At 37.9% G+C, this 22586-nt stretch overlaps 1 protein-coding gene across 3 annotated transcripts in view; it reads right to left on the bottom strand.

Annotated features, from left to right (window-relative positions):
* Positions 1-22562, bottom strand: part of USPL1 (ubiquitin specific peptidase like 1) — a 31920-nt gene extending 9358 nt beyond the window's left edge. Inside the window, exons 1-7 of one of the 3 annotated variants that reach the window (XM_036018368.1) lie at positions 22183-22562; positions 19046-19211; positions 18385-18513; positions 15264-15906; positions 12457-12570; positions 6940-7069; positions 3366-3491 (exon numbers count right to left, since the gene is read on the bottom strand). In XM_036018368.1, the coding sequence (XP_035874261.1) occupies positions 3366-3491; positions 6940-7069; positions 12457-12570; positions 15264-15906; positions 18385-18513; positions 19046-19144 (1241 nt within the window). In that variant the 5' untranslated portion in view covers positions 19145-19211; positions 22183-22562. Of the gene's footprint in view, positions 1-3365; positions 3492-6939; positions 7070-12456; positions 12571-15263; positions 15907-18384; positions 18514-19045; positions 19212-22170 lie in introns of all 3 variants that reach the window. The other 2 variants (XM_036018369.1, XM_028532513.1) reach the window with 2 other exon arrangements.
* Between the last annotated feature and the right edge of the window lie 24 nt (positions 22563-22586).

Genomic DNA, 22586 nt, shown 5'->3' with positions numbered 1-22586 from the left:
GGTACAGGGAATAAGCAGTATACATGGTAGGTACAAAATAGACAGGGGGAGGTTAAGAATAGTATGGGAAATGGAGAGGACAAAGAAGTTATATATATGACCCATGGACATGAACTAATGGGGTTGGGGAATGCAGGTGGGAGAGGATTGCAGAGCAGAGTGGAATAATGCGGGGGGCGGGGAGAAATGGGGCAACTGTAATAACAATCAATAAAACATACTAAAATTTTTTTAAAGTTCTAGGAAAAAATAGTAATAAAGCATTTCTACTAAACAATGAAAATTTAAATTAAGAAACGTAATTTAACCCTGGCTGGTGTGGCTCAGTTGGTTGGAACATTATCCTGTAGACCAAAAGGTTGTGGGTTTGATTCCTGGTCAGGACACATACCCAGATTGCAGTTTGATCCCCAGTTGGGGCACATACGAGAAGGAAACCAATCAATGATCTTCTCTCCCTTTCTCCTCTCTAAAAGCAATGAAAAATCTCCTTGTGTGAGGATTTTAAAAAAAAAAACCACCCTAATTTTAACTACTCAATAAATCAGTAGGGTAAAGGATAGTTTACCTGCTTAGAAGTCTCGAAATCATTGTATTAGACACTTTAATAAGCTCTATAAGCATAGAACAGAAATGTCTTATTTCTCTTTCTACCATTCCATCTTTTGCAAATAGTTAAAAAAAATCAGTGCTCAACTCAAGTTTAAGTAAATATGCTTTCCAAATGACAATCCAGGATAGTGTATAACCGGACTCCTAATGAAGATCATGACAAATAAAATAAAAAAGAAGATGGTGGCAATAATGAGAATGAGAGTCATTTCAAGAGTTAGTGAAGTAAAATTAAATCAGATTCTAAGTTGGTGCTCCATGTCACCACCATGTTCTGAATGATTCAATTCCCAAACAAGTTACTTAAAGAAAAGTAGCAAATTTGGATCCAATAAATATCATTCACCTGATTTACCAATGGACTCTCTTTTCAATGGGAACATATTAGAGATATGGATTACCTGAGACAAGGTGTTCGAGGAAGTTGTAACACTATTAGTTTTTAGAATGCTGTAAGACTGAATTATGCATGATATCATGATAGACCTAATTACTTTTAATTTATCCTAAAAACTGTATTAAGTTTGTTTCTAAATCCCATTAAATACCAAAAGCAAGTTATACAAATTTCAAAGTAAAAAACTATGAATGCCTTTACAAAGACCTTGTCATTTAAATTTTACACACTAGTTCAATTTATTTTTGAATAAACATCCAAATTAAAAATTCTGCTTATAAACTGACTTATTAAAACTCTAAACACATTTCCCCCGAAACAGTTACACCCAGCATATACATTTTCATATCAGAGCATGAATCTGTAAGTAAAGCAACATGTTTGTATAATTAAAAAACTGTATGTTGCAATGCAACCAAGTAACAGATCAAACAAAACTATGAGTTTATCTTCAATGTTGGAACTTGAGAAAAAGCAAGTATGAACTCTTAGATGAAATTATATAGCAGATATAAACTCTTACATGAAAATTATATATACCAGAAGCCTCAACAATTCAATGATCCAGTGCAGGAGGCACGCACCCACACCTGCTGCCCTTCTACCTCCTCATCAAGGAAAGGACTTTAAAAAAAAAAGGCCCCTCCTTTGACACTTAGATCTCAAAGCTTTGACCGCAGGCAACCAAGACACTATGGACTTCTAGTTAAAGAAATCCCCTCTTTTTTCCTACTCTGCCTTCCCATGTGAATTCTATCATATGTTAATGAAGGATCAAAAAAAAAAAAAAAGAGAGAGAGACAATAAATATTTAGAAGACAAAAAGCAAACAGAATAGTGGTAACACAACAGGATGGTTGAAGTGATGACGTGAGTGTGAGAGTGCAGGCATAGAAGACTCACCATCTAAGGGCAATAAATGCTGAAGAATGTGGGGGTAAAGCCCCGGGTTAAAAATTGGGACAATGACAGAAAGTGAGTATAGGGCACTCCCATGCACCAAGCCCAGAGAGGAACCATTATAGAATGAAACAGTGGAGCAGAAAAATGGAAGGTGGCAGAAGAGAGGCTCCCAGGAAGGAAAAAAATGGGGGGAAGGAGACTCAACAATTGCGAAACATTTGAGTGTTTAGAAAATCATTAATAGGTGTTTGTTGATCTGGAAAAAAAATTACAATATGTACAAAAAGCAAATAAAAATACAAGGCAATTAATAATTCCAGGAAAAGGAAAGAGTTATAAAGAAAACAGAACCATGAACACTGCTTGGCTAAAGAGGGAATATATGCATATTCATAATAAACAATGAGTACTAATTTAAGCAAAAATGCAATCATATTGGAAGGGAGGAGTTAAGAGATGGACCCAGGTGTTTGATAAGAGTGCTTATACTCAACTACTATAAAAGGAGAAGATTGTATAAAGGTGGAACAAGCACATTGTTTTGAAATTTGAAGTAAATACTACCTAAAAGGTTTAAAGTAGATACCTGGGAATACAGTAGGAAGGTACTGCTCTCTTCTCCTTTTTAAGTCTTGACACTATCCGTCTGGAAATTTATTGCTTTGATGAAAACTAATCTTCAGAAAAGATTCTGAGGGGTTTCTTGGCACATCCAAGGACATCAGAAAAGGTAAGAATATCACTGGTTTTTTAGTACATCAAATTATACCTCAAAACATTTTCTTGTTGTTGAGTTACAGATAAGGACAACAGAAAATAAAGATTAAAGAAGATGTGCACATGTGAGCATACTAACAAAAGAGAGGCAAACCACCTAGACGGGTATTAACCTGAGAGTTTAAAGACACAGGGCTTCTGGTTCCAATGGAAAAGGTACCATAGTTCTGACCAGTCTTCCAGATAGAAAGGCTAAACTTAATACAAAGACATCTGCCCAAGGCAGCAGAACTCTTATAAGAGGATGAAGAATCAGCAGGCTGAGGTCTGGCAGAAGATAGAAATTCAGCCAAGTGAGCCTGTGGCTCATCATTGAATTGTAAGTTCCTGAAATCAGGTAAGAAAATCCTGGAATTCTAGTGATTTCAGTCACTTGGGAGAGAAGAGAAAAATGGATGTTTAATATCCTCAAACGGAAGAAAAGACAAAAAAATGGAAGACACTAGAATGGTGGGGTCACATAATCACCCTAAGTCTGCTCTTCAGCATCATTTCACCTACAGCACAGCTTGCTTATTGGCCAGAGTTCTCGACAAAAAAGCATTTTGGCAATTCACAAATACATGCAAACTCCTAAAAAGTAGGTTGCAGCCATCACTTTCAATACTACACATTAAAAATATATGTAAATCCACATTCATTTTGTTTTAAAATAAGTAAGGCAATTTGAACTCACTTTTTCAATACCATTTTTCTTATTTGCGACTTACTGTCACAATTGTTACATGGACCAAAATGGGCAGCATTAAGTGGGTGCCATTCAGGAATGACATTTGTAAAGGTGGCCAGATTCTTCATACACCTATTAAAAAAAAGACAAATTGACTTAAATTCATTCATGTTAATTTAAATCAATGTCCAAACTAGAAGGTATTTGTTTATTCATACTTAATCTACCCCCCAAAACATATAATAAGTTAATAGGCTGATGTTGTTTCCTAACCCTAGTGAAGCTCTTTATGAAGGCTCTCCACATGAATTACCTATAGTTTTACCAGCTATGAGATGAAGAAAATGCAAAAGGCAAGGTTTCAGCACCATCAACATTTTGCACTGGGTAATCCTGTGTCATGGGGACCGTCCTAAGCACTGCAGGATGTTTGGCACCATGCCTGGCTTCTGCACACTACAAGCCAGCAACAGCCCCAAGGACCTGCAGACACTGCCGAATGTCCCATCCACCGGGCACAAAGTCATTCCTAGTTGAGAACTACTGTCCTAAGGCTTTCAAAATAATAAGAGCTCAGCCCTTACTCAAAAAATTCACGATCTGGTTATCCATTATCAGCCAGAAACAAAAGAGCATTTCCAAATACATTCAACTTAACTTTCTTGATCCTTAAATAATTAGAACACTAACTATGAAAGAATTTCGTCTTCATAGTTATACAAGTTCTAAATGTACACTTTGGTTTTAATACTTGAGAGCAATAGGCATCTAAAACAATGGTCTTTAAAGATGCATACTGTACACCTGCATTTGCTTTAATAAAAATTATCTTAAAAGAACAATTACTGCCTTGACTGATGTGGCTCAGGTGGTTGGGGCATTGTTCTATAAGGCGAAAGGCTGCTGGTTTGATTCCTGTTTAAGGCACATGCCTAGGTTGCAGGTTCGGTCCCCAGTCAGGGCACATACCAGAAGCAACCCATCAATGTTTCTCACATTGATGTTTCTTGTCTTCTCTTTCTCCCTCCCTTCCCCTCTCTCTAAAAATAAATAAATACAATCTTTATTTTTTTTAATTATTACTTAAGGGACAGTAGCATCTGTCCTACACCACAGAAAATATTGATAAACCATAAGTGATATAAGCATAGGCTATTAAAACTAATCAGCTCTCAGGGAAGCTGACAGTTTACTTTTTATTTATTTTTTTAAAAGGTTTTATTTACTTTTAGAGAGAGGGGAAGGGAAGGATAAAGAGAGAGAGGAACATCAATGTGTGGTTGCCTCTTGTGCTCCCTGAACTGGGGACCTGGCCCACAACCCAGGCGTGTGCCCTGACTGGGAATCAAACCAGCGACCCTTTGGTTTGCAGGCCCATGCTCAATCCTCTGAGGTATCCCAGCCAGAGTGAAGCTGACACTTTAAAAGCAAGGCAGTATAAAAGGAGTGGCAAATGCATTGACTGCATTTCTCCAAAAATTCTTGGTTCTCAAGGATAACAGTTAAGTAAAAGCTTTCTCTTATTTCTTAGTTTATAAAAGGGTGTTTGTCTCAGCGAGGCAGTATTAATGCTGCATATGACACCTAACGTTTCTGTGTACCAACAACCCTACTTAGCTGGTACTATTCTTACCCCCATTGTACAGATTAGGGAAACAAAATGCAGAGTGTACACCTCATGGTAAAAGACAAACTGGCAACTGAAATACAGGGAGTGTAACTCTGTAAACCATGTTTTAACTCCAGAACATACCTTCAAAATCAAAAGCTCTAAAATCAGCACTAAAAATAGCAGCACAAAAACCAATCAGTTTGCTGAATATTCTTCCAGCAGATTAAGTGGGAGTAAGTTTTAACCCATGATATATTAAGATTTATGTAATAAAATGTCACTTCACTTTAGCTTTTTCTCTGTATTTACTTTCATTTTCAGAACAAGGAATTAAAAAAGGGAAGAAAAGAAAAGAAAACCTAAGTGGCTAATGGCTTCTTTCCCTTGAACTCTTGAGAGTTTTTTTCTATATACTTCCAAATGCACTTATTACCTCATATTCAAAGTAACTTAAAGCAGCCAAAAGATGAGAATAGGTATGTATTCACTGACCCTCTGTTACATCTTTATGTGTAATCTCCCTAACAAGCTAAATATTATTTCAGTTGAATTCCCGGCACACACAATCTATTCAATGAAAAGCTCAAACCAAGATGTGCATTTTAGAAGACCTAGAATTCAGTCAATTTTAATCAAGCTTGTTTATATTATGTAAAATCCAGGTGCTGATTAGGGAATACACCACTGTGAACAAGAAAGTCTTAGAAGCCAGAAAACCTTAGCCTGAATTCTACCACTTACTAGCTAGGTGTCCCCCCTGGACACCTATTTAACCCCTTCCAAGTTTCAGTTTCCACATTAGCCATATGGGAAGAAAATCAGATAATTTATATAAATCAATGATAGAAGACCAGGAAACAGCTATTTGTTCTCATACTCACACAAAATTATGTAAGTCCTAGGTACGTGTGAAATGCTAATTCTTATTCTGTTCTAGTCCTTTTGAGCTAACTGGTAAAAAAAAATGTCTTCTGGTTCTATTACTGGCATTCCCTAGGGCATTCTTTCACAGACTTGACTCTCAACTGATCCTGAAATACCTAAAAATAACTTCAATGTAGATAATAAATATCTAAGGAACATTTTTGTAGATACTGAATATCTAAGGAAACTCATCAAAAAAAGTAACTTTGAAAGACTCCAAATTTTCTAATTTACTAGGTGAGTTTAAGAAATTAGGAAAGGATTTATCTCTATTATAAAAATTTGAATAAATACTAACAGAACAAGTTTGGTAATCTTTTCAACCACCAGAAAACAACCTCCTCATACATTTACAAAACGAGGGTATCCTGTTGATGGCAATTTTCTTTCCCTAACACTTCTTGTCGTAGTCTCTCATGTCGTAGGTCCTAATCTCTCATGTCGTAGGTCCATGGAAGCAAATGATACCTGCAGTTTCTTTCTTCTCTTGCTTCCTCCTAAGTGTCAATCTCAGGGCCATGCACACCAACCAAAACCCTCCAATAGGTGGCAGGGCAGTGAAAAGGATAGATGACAGTGCACAAGGAGGATTCTGGGGTCGGCTGGTCTTTTAAGGACTGAGGTTAGGAAAGCACATTATTACTCTGAGAGCTGCTGCCAAACTCTAGGAGACCAAAATCAGTTTCCATGATGTTAAAACAGTTTCAAGGAGTTCTGAGAAGTGTTACTTATTACTTGGCAGGGAATCCAGAGGGAAGATTCTACTTGAAAAGCTTAAGAAAACTTTTACTGGTAATATATCAAACCATTGGTTTTCTTCTAGTTAAAAAAAAAAAAAACAAGCAAATTATAGTTTCTGAGGCTCAAATTCTTCCTTTTAACCTTAATGTTGGAGAGATTTCAAGATAGGGTGGGAAGTTTATCTGGGGTAGAAGGAGCCACAGAGAGAGAAGTGTTAGAAGTGGAAACAAACTTTATTCAAATTTGATTACTTGTAAACATTTTCGATAGAATGAATCCTTTTTAAAAAATAGAAAAACCAACCTGTTTTGATACTTGTGTCCACACTGTGAACATTCAAAGTTCCAAGAAAAAGAGTACATGAAGAGCTTTTCGATTCGGGCTTCTATTTTTAGGAGCAGGGGAAATGCAAACACCGGGCTTTCCATGTCACCTTCGAAAAGAAAAGGAAAAATGAGTTGTTCATAATGAACCGAAAAAGGTCAACCCAAATTATGAACTGCAGTCTTTTCTCACTATATGAGGAAGGACCCCCCAAATGGAACTTATTTATAAAAAATTATGTATTTATTCTTACATGTTTAAACTTTAATCACCTTCAAAGTGCTCTCCATTTGATGTAATACATACATCACATAATACATACATCAAGATGTTTTTTCCACTGCTCAAAACAGTTTTTGAACTCATCAATTTTGATGCCTTTTAGTACTTCTGCCACACCTCTTCCACACTGGCAAAATGTTTCCCCCTTTAAAGACTTTTTTCATCCGGGGAAATAAAAAATGTCACTTGGGCAAGATCGGGTGAATGAAGAGGGTGGGGCATGGGGGTCATGCATCTTTTGGTCAATAACTGATGAACCCTCAGCGTTGTATGGGCAGGTGTGCTCGTAAATCACCATCATGAAATGGGCAAATGTGTTGAATATTAAAAAAAAAACAAACTCACCCTAATACAGAAGGGTTCCTAGAACACTCACCTAGTGGGAAAAGCTCTACTACAAAGGGCCCACCCTCCAGTAGATAATTCCAGATTTGTGGTGTTTCCCACTGTACTCACACTATGAATACATCTGAATACGGATATGTAACACAGCAGGTTATTCACAACCCAGCAAGGGGAAGTCTTAAAAGGATTTTTCTCAAAAATGTCCATTGTGAAGATTTAATTATCACTTCAGTCTCTTTCATTTTTCTTGGTGACATGTATGATAACTTAAGACAAAAGACACACACTATTGTCTCAGATCTTTTTAACTTTTCTCAGGAAAAAAGACCCTCAGAACTATAATAACACATGAGTATTATAAAAACAAAATAAATATATGTAAATTGTTTGCTACAAATACTAAAAATAATATAACTGGTGAACCATGGTACAAAAATATCAAAGTTGGACAAAAGCATTAAAAAGCCAATTCTATTCTAATTCTCTTGTTCTGCATATGGTGAGAATGAGACACACACAGGTGAAAGGACCAGCCTCACATCTCCTCACCAATCCCTCTGCTTAATCTTTTAACAATTAAAGTTAACCTCAACAACTTTAAGACTAGCAAAGATCTGAATTATGTTGTCATTAAAATAAAAACCGGCTTCTGGCCAAGATGGAGGCATAGGCACAGACAGATACACTGTGCCTCCTCGCACAACCAAATGGACCACAACAAACTAAAAAATAAAAAAAACAACCAGAGCTGACAGAAAATCAAACTGTATGTCTGACAACCATGAAGTTAATGAAGAAACATTCATCCAGACCAGTAGGAATGGTGGAGATGGGCAGCCAGGTGGAGAGGGGTGGAGGCAGCAGCTGGAGGACTGGGGTGGTCCCATATTTGCATGCAGATAAACTGGGAAGAACAACTGGGGAGAGAGAGAGACCATGCAACCCTTTCCCCATGCTTCCAGTACGGGGAAATAAAGGCTCAAAACCTCTGACTGAAAAAACCTATGGGGGTTGAGGCAGCGGGAGAAACTCCCAGCCTCACAGGAGAGTTCGCTCAGGAGACCCACGGGGTCTTAGAACGTGCTCAAAACCATCCATCCACCCAGAAATCAGCACCAGAAGGGCCCAACTTGCTTATGGGTAGCAAGGCAAGTGACTGAAAGTCCAGGAGAGGAGAATAAGCCATACTGTTCTCTCTCTGACCCCTCTCTCCCACAAACAGCACCCACAATAGCAGCCATATGAGCTGCCCTGCCCTGGAAATAGCTAAGGCTCCTCCCCCTACTACATAAGTGGCGCAAAGAGACAAATAAATGGCCCAAATGAAAGAAGAGATCAAAGCTCCAGAAAAAATACAATTAAGCAACGAAGAGACAGTCAACCTATCAGATGCACACTTTAAAACACTGGTAATCAGGATGCTCACAGAAATGGTTGAGTATAGTCACAAAGTAGAGGAAAAAATGAAGGCTATGCAAAGTGAACTAAAGGAAAATGTATAGGTAACCAACAGTGACAGGATGGAAACTGGGTCTCAAATCAATGGTTTCAACCAGAATGAATAAACATTCAACCAGAACAGAACGAAAAAACAAGAATTAAAAAAAAGAAAATGAGGAGAGGCTTAGTAACCTCCAGGACAACTTTAAATGTTCTAACATCCAAATCATAGGGGTGCCAGAAAGAGAAGAGGAAGAGCAAGAAATTGAAAATTTATTTGAAAACCTAATGAAGAACTTCCCCAATCTGGCAAAGGAAATAAACTTCCAGGAAGTCCAGGAAGCTCAAAGAGTCCCAAACAAGTTGGACCCAAGAAGGAACACACCAAGGCACATCATAATTACATTACCCAAGATTAAAAATAAGGAGAGGCTCTTAAAAGCAGCAAAAGAAAAGGGGAGAGTTACCTACAAAGCAGTTCCCATCAGACTGTCAGCTGATTTCTGATAAGAAACCTTGCAGGCAGACTTCCGGCAAGATGGACACACTGCACCTCCAGGCACAACCAAGATTAAAACAACAATTTAGAGGCAGAATAACACCCAGAACTGACAGAAAATTTATCTGAATGGAAGTCGGACAGCCAAGAAGTTAAAGTAGACCCGTTCATCCAGACTGGTAGGAGGAGTGGAGACGAACAGCCAGGCACGGGTTGGAGCACGGGTTGCTGCTCGAAGAGCAGAGAGCAGTAGGCGCATAAAGCAACGGGGAACGCGTAAGGCATCCGAGGCATGCAGGATCGCAGCGGGTGGACCCTGAGTATGCAACTGGCAGCTGGCAGACCCAGTGAGGCGGTGATTGTGGACCGGGGCAGAGCGCGCAACCCAGGATCCCAGGGAAGGGACAGGTCCCAGGAGAGCGGAGCTACCACCATTGTTCCCTCCTGTCACCACCCCCGCCCCCACATACAAGGTCACAATCTAGTGACTGGGGTGCCCAACCCCAGAGAACACCTAAGGCTCCACCCCTCACTTTTACAGGAGCGACCAGACCAAAAAAAAAAAAAAAAGAGAGAGAGAGACATGTCTCAAACAGAAAAACAGATCAATACCCTAGGGCTCATCCTTTTGAGCGACCAAGAGATAGCCAATCTATCAGATGCACAGTTCAAAACACTGGTGATCAGGAAACTCACAAAATTGGTTGATTTGGGGCACAAATTACATGAAAAAATGCAGGTTATCATAAAAGAGATGAAGGAAGATGCACGGAGAACCAATAGTGATGGGAAGGAAACTGGGACTCAAAACAATAGAGTGGATCAGAAGGAAGAAAGAAACAACCAAACAGGAAAGAATGAAGAAATAAGAATTCAAAAAAACAAGGAGAAGCTTAGGAACCTCCAGGACATCTTTAAACCATCCAATATCCGAATTATAGGGGTACCAGAAGGGGAAGAGGAAGAGCAACAAGTGGAAAAGTTATTTGAACAAATAATAAAGGAGAACTTCCCCAATCTGGCAAAGGAAATAGACTTCCAGGAAGTCCAGGAAGCTCAGAGAATTCCAAAGAAGTTAGACCCAAGAAGGAACACACCAAGGCACATCATAATTACATTAGCTAAGGTAAAAATGAAGGAGAGAATCCTAGAAGCAGCAAGAGATAAGGAGATAGTAACCTACAAAGGGGTTCCCATCAGACTGTCAGCTGATTTCTCAAAAGAGACCTTGCAGGCAAGAAGGGGCTGGAAAGAAGTATTCTAAGTCATGAAAGGCAAGGACCTCCATCCAAGATCCCTCTATCCAGCAAAGCTTTCATTTAGAATGGAAGGGCAGATAAAGTGCTTCTCAGATAAAGTCAAGTTAAAGGAGTTCACCATCACCAAGCCCTTATTTTATGAAATGTTAAAGGGACTTATCTAAGAAAAAGAAGATAAAAAACATGTATAGTAAAAGGACAGCAAACTCACAATTATTAACAACCACACCTAAGACAAAAACAAAAACAAACTAAGCAAACAACTAGAACAGGAACAGAACCACAGAAATGCAGAACACACGGAAGGTTAGCAACAGGGGAGTGGGAGGAGGAGAGAGAAGGGAGAATGTACGGAGAATAAGTAGCATAGATGGTAGGTAGAAAATAGACACAGGGAAGGCAAGAATAGTATGGGAAATGTAGAAGCTAAAGAACTTATGAAACATGGACATGAACTAAAGGGGGGGAATGTGGGTGGGAGAGGGTGTGCAGGGCAGAGGGGAATGAAGGGGGGGAATGGGACAACTGTAATAGCATAATCAATAAAATATATTTTAAAAGAGGCACTGCTTGAGATACAGTATTTGGTTCTGATAAATAAGTGTCACTTGTTGAGAGAAAAACTTGAAGGCATTGATATTTTATACAATTTAATCATAAATATCATATATTTTGTGTCTACAATAAAATAATAAGAAGGGTTTATACAAGGATAAATAGAAATAAAACAGACATCCTCCTCAAACACACAAACAAACCAATCATTATAGCTCCTTTCTGTAATACTAAAAACATTTTAAACGACCCAGAGATCTAGTGCCCTTGCTCCACACTGCTCTCAGAGGCCAAAAGCCAATAGAGGACAAAGCAGGTCTCATTCGTGTGTCCTATTTTAAAGGTAAGAAAGTGTCCCCAAAGAGCTATCAGTATACTCTTTCTTCCTCATACCCCACTGGCAAAACTGTACCACTTGTCCATTTCTACGCCAATCACTGGCAACAGAAGTAGAATTACTCTGGTTGCTTTAGACCATAGATTCTCAACCTTGTCCACCTATAAGATCACAGAGGAGCTTCTAAAATTCCTGATACCTAAGCTCCATCCTGAGATTCTTATTTAATGGGCCCTAGCACTATTGTTTACTTTTAAATTCCTTAGGTGCATTTTCAGAGGGACTACTCTACTGCAGGAAAGATTGAAAAAGCAACCAGAATACCCAAGTACTCAACTGCCTGTGAGACTACCATCCACTCCAGGGCTTACACAGCCAGCATCCCTTACAAGGGGTGTCCAACCTGCGGCCCACAGGCTGCATGCACCCCAGGATGGCTGTGAATGCAACCCAACACAAAATCGTGAATGTATTGAAAACTTATGAAAGTTTTTTTGTGATTACATGTTACAATTTATTTAATATGTGGCCTAAGACAACTCTTCTTCTTCTTCTAGTGTAGCACAGCGATGCCAAAAGGTTGGACATCCCTACTCAGATGGACCAGCTCTGCCCATCAATGATTTAGCCGGTGGTCAATTCCTAAATAAAACCACCTAGATTCTCTCCCTTAGGAATCTGAATCATTCAAAGTAATAAAGCCATATTACCTTTCCTTATGATGTTAGTATTTCTTTATGGTAGATGAGTTCTACAGTTCAATTACACAGATTACTTACCTAACGTGCATCCAAGCTGAGGCTGAAGCCTGATAAAAATGTTATTTCTGACTTCATTGAGACTGGTCTCTATCTTTGCAAATATTTCTGAAGTAAGATTTTTATAATCTCCATCTAAAAATAAAGTATAGATTGTTATCAATTTCTCATCAATCTGTATCTTTTCAAAAAAAATTAAGACACTGCTAAGCATGGAAGTTTATAGGACAATAAATTTTGCTGAGACAAAATGCAAAACACAAAATTTTCTTAATACTGCCTCCCTTCTCTGTAGTATACCATAAATATCCTAAAACACAATTTAAAGTAATTCAGCTGAAACAAGTGTAATTACAATTGAATTAAAAAACAATTATTCTGTAAAAAATGATTAAAATAAAAAAACAAAATCAATTTAATATTTAAGCCAAAATTTGAACAAGTGGTACGATCTGTAACAATCAACAGAATAATCATCACCTACTCAGTACTGGGATTTCTGTAATAATAGAAAGCAGGAAGAGAGAGAAGACAAAAGCAAAAAAATGCTTGTGAAAAATTGCAAAAAGAAAAAAGCAATTTCAAAGAAAGTCAAACTGAAACAAAATATTTCTTACCTAACAAAATTATAATTTTTAAAAATGTTTACACCCAGAAGTGATTAGCTGCTCTGGGATATTTTCTTCCTTCACTCCATTTGTGAAAATGGAACTATATGTTGACATAAGCCTCTGGAAAGGCATTCAGGAAGAATCTTTATATTCCTATTTTAATATCCCTGCTAGGATATACTCAGCAATGGAATCGAAGGATATATAGGTACTTGTCATGGTATTTATTCCTCGTAGAAAAAAATGTCAAGCAGCTTCAACAGTTACCATCAGGGAAACAATGGATAAGATGTATCTAAAAGATTACATGGAAAGTCAACTTAATAAACGTGAGGATTCTTACACTACCAGAAACCAAGACCCAAAAAGGCCTAATAATTGAAATAGTGTGGTACTGTTTCAAGGACAGATAAAATGACCAAGAGAACAAAACTGAGTTAAGAAACAGCTGCAGAGACATATAGAATGTTATATGATAAAAGTGGCATGGCAGATCAGTTGAGACAAAAAGTAGACCTAGAAAAACTGGCTACATGTTGGGGAAAAATGTGCACTTACCACATACCATACACAAAAACTAACTCCAGCAGAACTAAAAATTTCAATGTCAAAAGTAAAACTTTATGAGTTTTCAGTGAAAGTACAGGAGAGTGACTTTGTAATTTGGGGGAAGATTTGTTTTAAAAGCCACAATACTAGCTACAAAAGAAAAAGACAGTAACTTCCATCATCAAAAGGTATCTTTTAAAAAGTAAACAATACAAGCCTGGCCGGGTAGCTCAGTTGGTTAGAGTGTCATCCTGATATGTATGCCAAGTGTGCAGGTTAGATCCTGAGAAAGGGCACATGCAAGAATCAACCAATGAATGCAACCAATGAATGCATAAACAAATCGATGCTTCTCTCTCTCTCTCTAAAAATCAATGAAAAGAATAGGAAAAAAGTAACCATACGAGATAAAAATTGGGAGGTTTAAATTGGGAGATTTAGCAACACATATCTGATATAAAAAGAGCAACAAAAACATAACTACTCATACAAACCCATAAGAACATGAAAAAAGAACTAATACAGATAAGACACAAACAGGCATTTCACAGAACAGGGACTGTACACATGAAGAGCTACTCAACCTCTTTAAAATCTAGGGAAGGCAAACCAAGGCCACAGACCATTTTACATCATTCAAGTAGCAAAATCTTCAAGTCTGAAAATAACCAAGGGAGAATATATGGGTCAGGAAGATCTCTCACACACTGCTAATGGGAGTACTGATTGGTAAAAATACTGGAAAAAAACTCACAATTCATCATACTATAAACTGAACTCAGAGCTCATGATCTGGCAATTAATTTCTACTGTACAGCCAAGGGCAATGCTACTTGTATCCCAGGAGACATGCCTGAGAAGTCACAGCAGAAGTATTTATAAGGGCCCAAAAAAAAAACAATGACAGATGAATAAAAAAATACATTGATACATTTACAAAATGGAAATATTCTATACCAATGAATATCAATGAAGTACAAATACAAGCAGCTTCATAGATAAATCTTAATGAAATAAAAAAGGTCCCAGAAAACATACTGCACACCCTTTGTTTAAGAGTTGCAAACAAATTAGATAACATACTGTTTAGACCTATGTATGTGGGAAAAACTATTAAGAAGGAATAAAACATTTCAGGATGACAATTACCTTTGGATGGAGATGAAGGGTGATATGGGGAGGAACACATAGGTAGACATCAGTTACCGGGAATATTTTAATTATTTTGGGGTTGGGAGGTAGGGTCATGGGTATCCTATTTTACAGAAGAAACTAAAACAAATAATATTTCCCTCATGTGAAGAGAGATTTGGAGGGAGTTGCAGAAATGTGGGTAATTTGTATTTACTTCTTTATTCTGCTTTAAGGCAATTTAAAAACTTAAAACTTTACTTTGATGGGTTCTGATGACCACCATTACCCTGACAGCTAAGATACATCACAATCTCTTTTACAAACTTTACTCAGTTTTTTAAAAAGATGTCTTTTGAGACTGTCAAGATAATGCAACTTGTGTTATCTCAAGCGTCATGACCCTCCCCTCAGCTCCTTGCTCTCGGGTCTCCATGTAAAACAGATGCTACTGATGACATCTTCCCACCTGCTGTGAGACAAAATTCAACCTTAATTTATTTACAAATCGAAGAGAAATATAATATTATTACCAACCTTTAACATCCAAGAGACTGGTGTGCAGAAGCTTACTCGCTTGATTATAGTTCGTGAACAACTGCGAAAACACAGACTCCTCCTCTTTAGGGCACGGGTCAGTCATTACCACCTTTTTGACCACTTTCAAGTGCACCAACACTGACAGGATACAGTCTAACCAACAGAGAGCATAAGAATTTTTCCATTGAACACATGACGTCTGGCAAAATGGTGTACATCTGCTCTCTGGCAGCATTTCCAGTTCAGATGTGCCTCCTTCATTTTGAGAAGTCTCTCCAGTTCCAAAAACATCCACTGCAGGAGCATCTTCTTCAGCAGCCACATCAGTAACAGCAGCTTCCAAAATCTCCTCCTGTCCCAAGAAATCAGTGGTCCTAAATGGACTCTGCTCACCACCGTGTAGAAAGTCCAGTAAATCTGATGAGGTTTTGTCATATGCTTCTCCATTATGTTTGCTTTTCAAAACTCGTTCACCATCAATAACAGTATGACTTTTATTTTTTTTTGAATTTGCTAAAGAAGGTGAATCTTTATGGTTGGTTTCCAAAAGCTTTCTTTTTTGAGGCTTTTTTGGAGTGTGATGGTTTTCCAAATCAGGAGAAATTAGGTTAAGTGACCTACAGCCCAAAGGATAGATGCACTAAAAAGAAAAAATAAAATGTTTAATACAGACAAGCTCAAACAAGCTTGTTTTTAATTCAAACAAGCTCAAATTTTACTTTAAGTCATGAAAAAAATGTTTAAAATTTTAGTTTTAATTTCACATAAGAGGGTATATTATCAATCTAAATTTTAAATAACTAGGGATATACAACTATTTAATCAGAAATTTGGTCCCCAAAAGAGTAATTTTTCCTAGTCAATAATTTAATCTGAATTACATACTAGGGTAAGCTAACAAGGAAAACATACATCCTTTAGCCTTAATAAAAAGCTAATGTCAAGTGAATTAAAAAATTGCAACAATGTAAAGAAACATTTTATGACAGTGTTATTCTTTTTGGGACAGGTACACAGTATAACCCTAAAAATTACAAAAGTATTTTCAAATAGAAAAAGTCGCATGGAGTAATTTGTTTCTTAATTTTGAAATGAATATTAATTTGAGAGTAAATAGAACATCAACTTTACATCCTCATTGGGTTTAATGGTCAAGTTGGCTGAATTTTAACAACTTCAATTCCAGCCAAATATCAACAGTGTAAACAAACCACTAAAAATCAATGAAGTTTACCTAAGTTTGAAAGCCAGCAAAATATTTTACGAGACAAGTTCAAGAAATATATATTCTATGTGCCCTCATTTAAAATATGCAACCTTCAACGGACTAATGGTTGACAGAGGGGACTAAGGTTGGGTGAAAAGGGTGAAGGGATTGAGAAGTACAAACTGTGGGGCATCCCAACCTCCACTCTCAGGATCTTATACCTGCGACTTCACCTACCCAGGGAGCTCGTTCCTTTTCATCTTCTTCAGGTCTTTGCTCAAATGCCACTTTATCACTGAGGAGTTCCCTTCACCACACTATTTAAAACTGTGATCTCCTTATTCCCTGAAACTCAGTCCCTGTGGCTTTCTCTCCACAGCATTTTTCATCACTCACACACAAAAAATAAACTTTACTTGTTTTCACCCCCACTCTAGAATATAACATTTTTCAGAACAAGAAAATTTTTACTCATTGTATCCCAGCATATTGAAACAGTGTCAACATGGTGATGCTCAAAAAAGAATATTTATTGAATATATGCAAAAAGAATTTATTCCTAATAGTAAGGATGCCTAGCATTTTGCTCAAGTTGTACACAGCAAAGTATCTATCACAAACAGCATGACTTAGTCTAGTATAGGAGTGTCAAATTCATTTTTACCACAGGCCACATCAGCCTTGCAGTTGCCTTCAAAGGGCCAAATGGAATTTTAGGACTGTATAAATGTAACTGCTCCTTAACTGGAGCAAGGAGCCCAGCACTGACACCAGGTAGAAACAAGGTGCTGGGCCAGATAAAACAAGGTGGAAGATCTTGTGTTTGCCACCTGTGGTCTAGTATTTTCCAAGCTTGGTTAATCATCAGACTTTCCCTCCAAAGTACAAAAATACAGAAGCCTGGGTCAACTCTACTTTTATCAGCATCTGGGGGTGAGACCTTTTAAAAACTTAAAAAGCACTCCAGGTGATTCTGATGAACTGCTAGCTTACTTGGAATACAGTATCTGAAATTAGTACTGGCTGGTGTGGCTCAGTTGGAGTATCATCCCCTAACCGAAAGGTTGCAGGTTCAATTCCCAGTCAGGGCAGATACCTAGGCTGTGAGTTTGACACTCTTGTCTCGGCATGTTTGACCCCCAGTGTACAGGAGGCAAACTGATCAATGCTTCTCTCTCACATCAATGTTTCTTTCTCTCTCCTCCTCTCTACCTAAAAGCAATGAAAAATGTCCTCAGGTAAGAATGGAAAAAATAAAGTATCTGAAATTAGAAGAGTGTGTTCTAATCATAGCACTGCCGCTTTATGGATCTTCGGTTCCTAAATTCTCTGCATTTGTTTTCTTACTCAAAAAATGGGAACACCTATGGGAAGAACACCTATCTTGCAAAATGTTGAGAATTAAATGTGTATATAACAGTTTCATAACTGTCAAGTATAATAAAACGTAGAGTATTATGGAGTTTAATGAGCTCCTATATAAAAGTTTGTAGTACAGACATAAATTACTGTAATTAATCCTTAAAGATATTTAGAATCTTAAGTATATATAACATAGAGATTAGTAACTTTTCCAAGACATTCCAAAGTTAATAAACCAAAGAGAAGAGAGATTAACTAATACACACCAACACCTAACAAGGGCCACCAACAAGCTAAAAAAAATCAATCTTGAAATGTAGTTTTTACTCACAAGTCTAATAACAATAAAAATAAACATCTTCTGGCAATAACTTTAAAAACCAGGTGGAAAAATAGAAAATATTTAAAAGGTTATACCAAACAGATCTAGAAACTGACTATGAGTATTAAAAATATACAATCTAAAAAAAAACACAAAATGAGTACAAATTAAACACTTAAGAAAGCAAAAGGCCAAAACCTTGATACTATCTAAAATTAATTCTTTACCTGCAGATCCTCACACAAATAGATAGATTCTTGAAAACTAATCCGGTAAGTCTTTAAAGTTTTTAACTTTCCCTTCTCTCTACAAGCAGGGCAATACCCATCTGACGGGATGTTAGCAGAATCATAATTCTAAAAGAGAAATAAATAAAGTAAATTAAAACACGCACACACTACTAGATTGTGCCAAATTACAAAAGAGTTAAATGGAAAAGCAACCAGAAAAGAATTACAACTTTCACTTAGAAGTCTCCTGGCAAGATATTTTTAATACAGCAAATAAAAAAATGCATATAGGCTTAAACACAGATAGTATTACAAAAAGAATATACTATAGTTTTAAATATTAAAACTTAAGTGTTAAAAATAACATCAGTTTTATTTTCAAGAAAAAAGGTAATGTAAACTGCCAGGGAGAATGCATGTTCCATATTTTCAAAAAATAGTAAACCATAAGGTCTGTGTTTTATTTCTACTTTCACATATTAATAAAACACAGAGAGGTAAACAATGAAAACAATCTTTCGCCAATACTATAAGATTTCCGTGGAAGATGACAGATACATTTATAAGTTAATGGGTAAAATTAAAATCAAATTAAGTCTCAAGAGTAGGAGGAAAAACACCCAACTCTGCACTGGGGCAAAACAATAAGTTCACTAACTTTTCCCAAATACCCCACCATGTGGAGTGAAGATACCCCTACATCAGTCCCTGGTGCAATCACTGGCAAACCATTTCCAGTCTTCGAGGAATCCATCATTCCGAGTCATTGGCTACTATATTTCACTTGAAACATGTCAATATCACTAACGATTTTTCAATGAACCCTGGAAAAAAAAAGTCAATAGACAATTAAATAAAAATCCTATTTCATTTGAAATAGAGCTTTGGTATTTTACAAGATGTATATATATTAAGTCTATTTTGAGAACTATATGTCTTAGGATAAACATATTCTGAGACTAATCTTTTAGTGAAAAAATATTTAAATATACTTATAAATCTAACAACTTTGTGGGGAGAAAGCAGAGATTGGCAATAGGACCGGTTTTCAAAAACTCATTTCTAAGCAAATTTATTAAAACTTGTAATAGAAATAACTATTATTTAAAGTTATTTTTTTGTTGACCAGATTAGAGTTTATGCACAATTCAAAACAAATGTGAGCACTACACCAAGGAAGTACTTTAAAACCTCAGATCCATGTGCCATTACTTGACAGGGACCAAAGAACTCCACACATTCCTAGTGCTTCACCAAGAATGATGCTACTTTTTAAATGCTGCCAACAAGATACTATTACACATTAAAATGACATCTACCAGAACAAAAAATATAAACACTATTACAGTACAAATTATACATGTTACAAGCCTGTTCTGAGTGTAGTCCCATGGCCTAGAATCACATTCAGAAAAGTCAAAATTATGAGACTAGAGCACAGTGTTAGAAAAGTGATTGTTAAAAGTAGTGTAGATATGGATTTAAAATATAGGAAAACCAGAGACAGGAGACCTATAAGCACAGTGAATCACCACTTAGCAGGGCTGTGGTAAAATAATTTCAAGCAAAAGTGTTTCCCAAATCTAAGAAACCATGATTCTGTAACAGCCATCTCCTGAGAAGCTGCAGTTCACAGGTTCACTTGAAAAACTAGTTAAGGGCCCTGGCTGGTGTGACTCAGTGGATCGTGCACCACGCTGAGAACCAGAGTCACTAGTTCGATTCCCAGACAGGGCACATACCTGGGTTGCCGGCCAAGTCCTCAGTGAGGGAGCAGAAGAGGCAACCACACATTGACGTTTTTCTTCCTCTCTCCCTCCCTTCCCCTTTTTCTAAAAATAAATAAAATCTTTAAAAAAAATAAAGAAAAACTAGTTATGCTATTCTGTTCCAGCTGTATACATTTTACACACTTTCAAACTACGGAATAATTAAAAAATAAATAAAAATGCTTTTTGAAAGTGTCAGTGAGTCTCAGTTTCCTATTCCTCAAGAAATTATCAATAAGGCAAGGTTTCTCAACTACAGCATTGGACATTTTGGAGCAACACCATTCTTTGTGAATGGTGTGCTGTACACTGTATGTGATGTTTAGTAAAATCTATGACCTCTACTCACCACCTCAGTTTTGACAATCAAAAATGTCTCCTCGGAGGCAAAATGGAGAACCACCGCCAAAAGGTTAAAAACAAGTTTGGTGCTTAGTTTTTTTCTTTTTAGGCTCACACACAGCAATTTATTATCTTTGGCTGGTTCTATTTATAATTTGCCTACGAAAGGGAGCCATATAGGAAAAAGTCAAACTTCTATGGTTTCAGAGTAGTTAAAGGATGGGACTTTACACCTGCAAGTCTGGTTGCAGCAATTTGTTTGTAAAATTGGTTGTTACATGCACTAACACATGTAAAATGTTTAGCATCTGATACACAGTAAATTTTAACTGTTACATATTTGGTACTAATTTTACACTTCACTCTACAAAATATGAAACCTATCTTGTATCATTCTCAAAAGAAAAACAGGTAATCTTTGTATCGTGAATAGACTGCTTTTAACAAAAATTTCCATTTGCTTTAGGGATCAAGAAAACTTTTCCAAGTGGTTCTCCTGGCTCTCAATTATAAAAGTGAAACAGGAGGAGCATTCAAATCTGCTCCCCTAATCCCACCACTATTTCAATGAGAAAAGCAGGTAGGTTGGTGGTCGAAATCTCAAATATACAGAACGCCCCCACCCCCAAGGAAAATTCACTTAGTAAGATAACAGAAGTGGGCTACTCAGGTATTCCAAATACAATTTCCTTTGTCTTCTCTTCAAAAATAACCAGCTTCTCTTTCATATCTCATCTATATTTTGGCATGCCCATCCTTCGAAACACATACATTAGAAAATGTGAGTGGTTCTCTTTCACTTCCCTCTTCTTCACGCATAAGTCACCAGTTATGTGGACAATTCTTTGGAAGTGTCTCAAATCCCTACCTCTTTCTATGCCATCCTACCCCTTATCACTGCCAAAGTGATGCTTCTGTAAAACAAGTCCCTGTCCAGCTTAAGATCAACTCTTAATACCAACCTGATTATTGTCCAAACAGCGCAGTGTGACCTGAAGGTAGTACTATGACCTAAAATAAATGTCATTGAATAGTCACCTCACAGTATGATCCTCTACTATTCACCTTCCCCCAGCATCTTTCTTCTGACACCCCCTTTTTCATTACTTCTGTTAGCCACTGATACTCCAGAAGCCCAAGCGTGAATTACTAACCCCGTGTGGACCCACGGTCCGCGTGCAAAGTGGCAAAACCCAAAGAACAAACAGTTCCAAGAGGAGCCTCATACGTATTTGAGCTCCAAGGCCAAGCGGGGTCAGCACGTGCAAAGGTGAAACCACGACAGACTTGAAGCGGAGGAATGGGGTCGGCTTTTGCGCCCAACTGGGTCGGGTACCAAACCTAGCCTGTGGGCTAGGACCTACAGCGGTCAACTTCAAATCCTAACATCGGAAAACCCCAGGACGTGCTGGATTCCGTAAACCCTCCCAATCTACATTCTCTTCGCAAGAGGGGAGAACAACTCTGGTTTCTCTTCAGCATTTACCTCTCTGAGACCAGACAAAGGTAAACTTAAATCTCTTACCTATACACCTCATTCCTGAATCCCTCCCACAGGAACCTTGTCCCCGCCCTGCCCTCTCCCAGCCCAGCCCAACCTTTCAGCGTGCACAGTGCTCCACAGATGAACCCGCTTCTGTCCCCTTTTCTTATTTCGGGAGCTGAAACACACCTTCACCCTTACTAGCGGCGGGTACTCTTCTTCGCACGGGTTCGATTTGAACTCCAGTTCCACAGCACAGTGCAACGTCCACTCCACGTTCAACCTCAGCCTGCTCCTCCCCCACTGACCTCCCCGCTAGGCAAACAGCTTCCGATTTGAGTCCGCAGCAAAGAAGTTCCCCCTTCTACTACGCGAGGGCCGGAAAGGATTAGGCACGTCCGTAAGCGTGGCGGAAGGCGATGACCGGAGCACTTCCGCTATGATGCCGCAGAGGTGTGCCATTTGCCTGGCTTCCGCAGCCGCAGTTTCTTTCGCGTTGATGACTGGGGGCGGGGCCGGTAGGTGCAGAGCCCGCCAACTGTGAGTGGCTGGGGTGAGGGAGGCGACATTTCTGGAAGCTGCTGGAAAGCGCTCGAGTGGCGGAG

Source organism: Phyllostomus discolor, chromosome 2, assembly GCF_004126475.2.
Source record: "Phyllostomus discolor isolate MPI-MPIP mPhyDis1 chromosome 2, mPhyDis1.pri.v3, whole genome shotgun sequence".
NCBI lineage: Eukaryota > Metazoa > Chordata > Mammalia > Chiroptera > Phyllostomidae > Phyllostomus > Phyllostomus discolor.
Note: the sequence above shows the minus strand (reverse complement) of the source record. Positions and strands in the feature narration are given on the sequence as shown.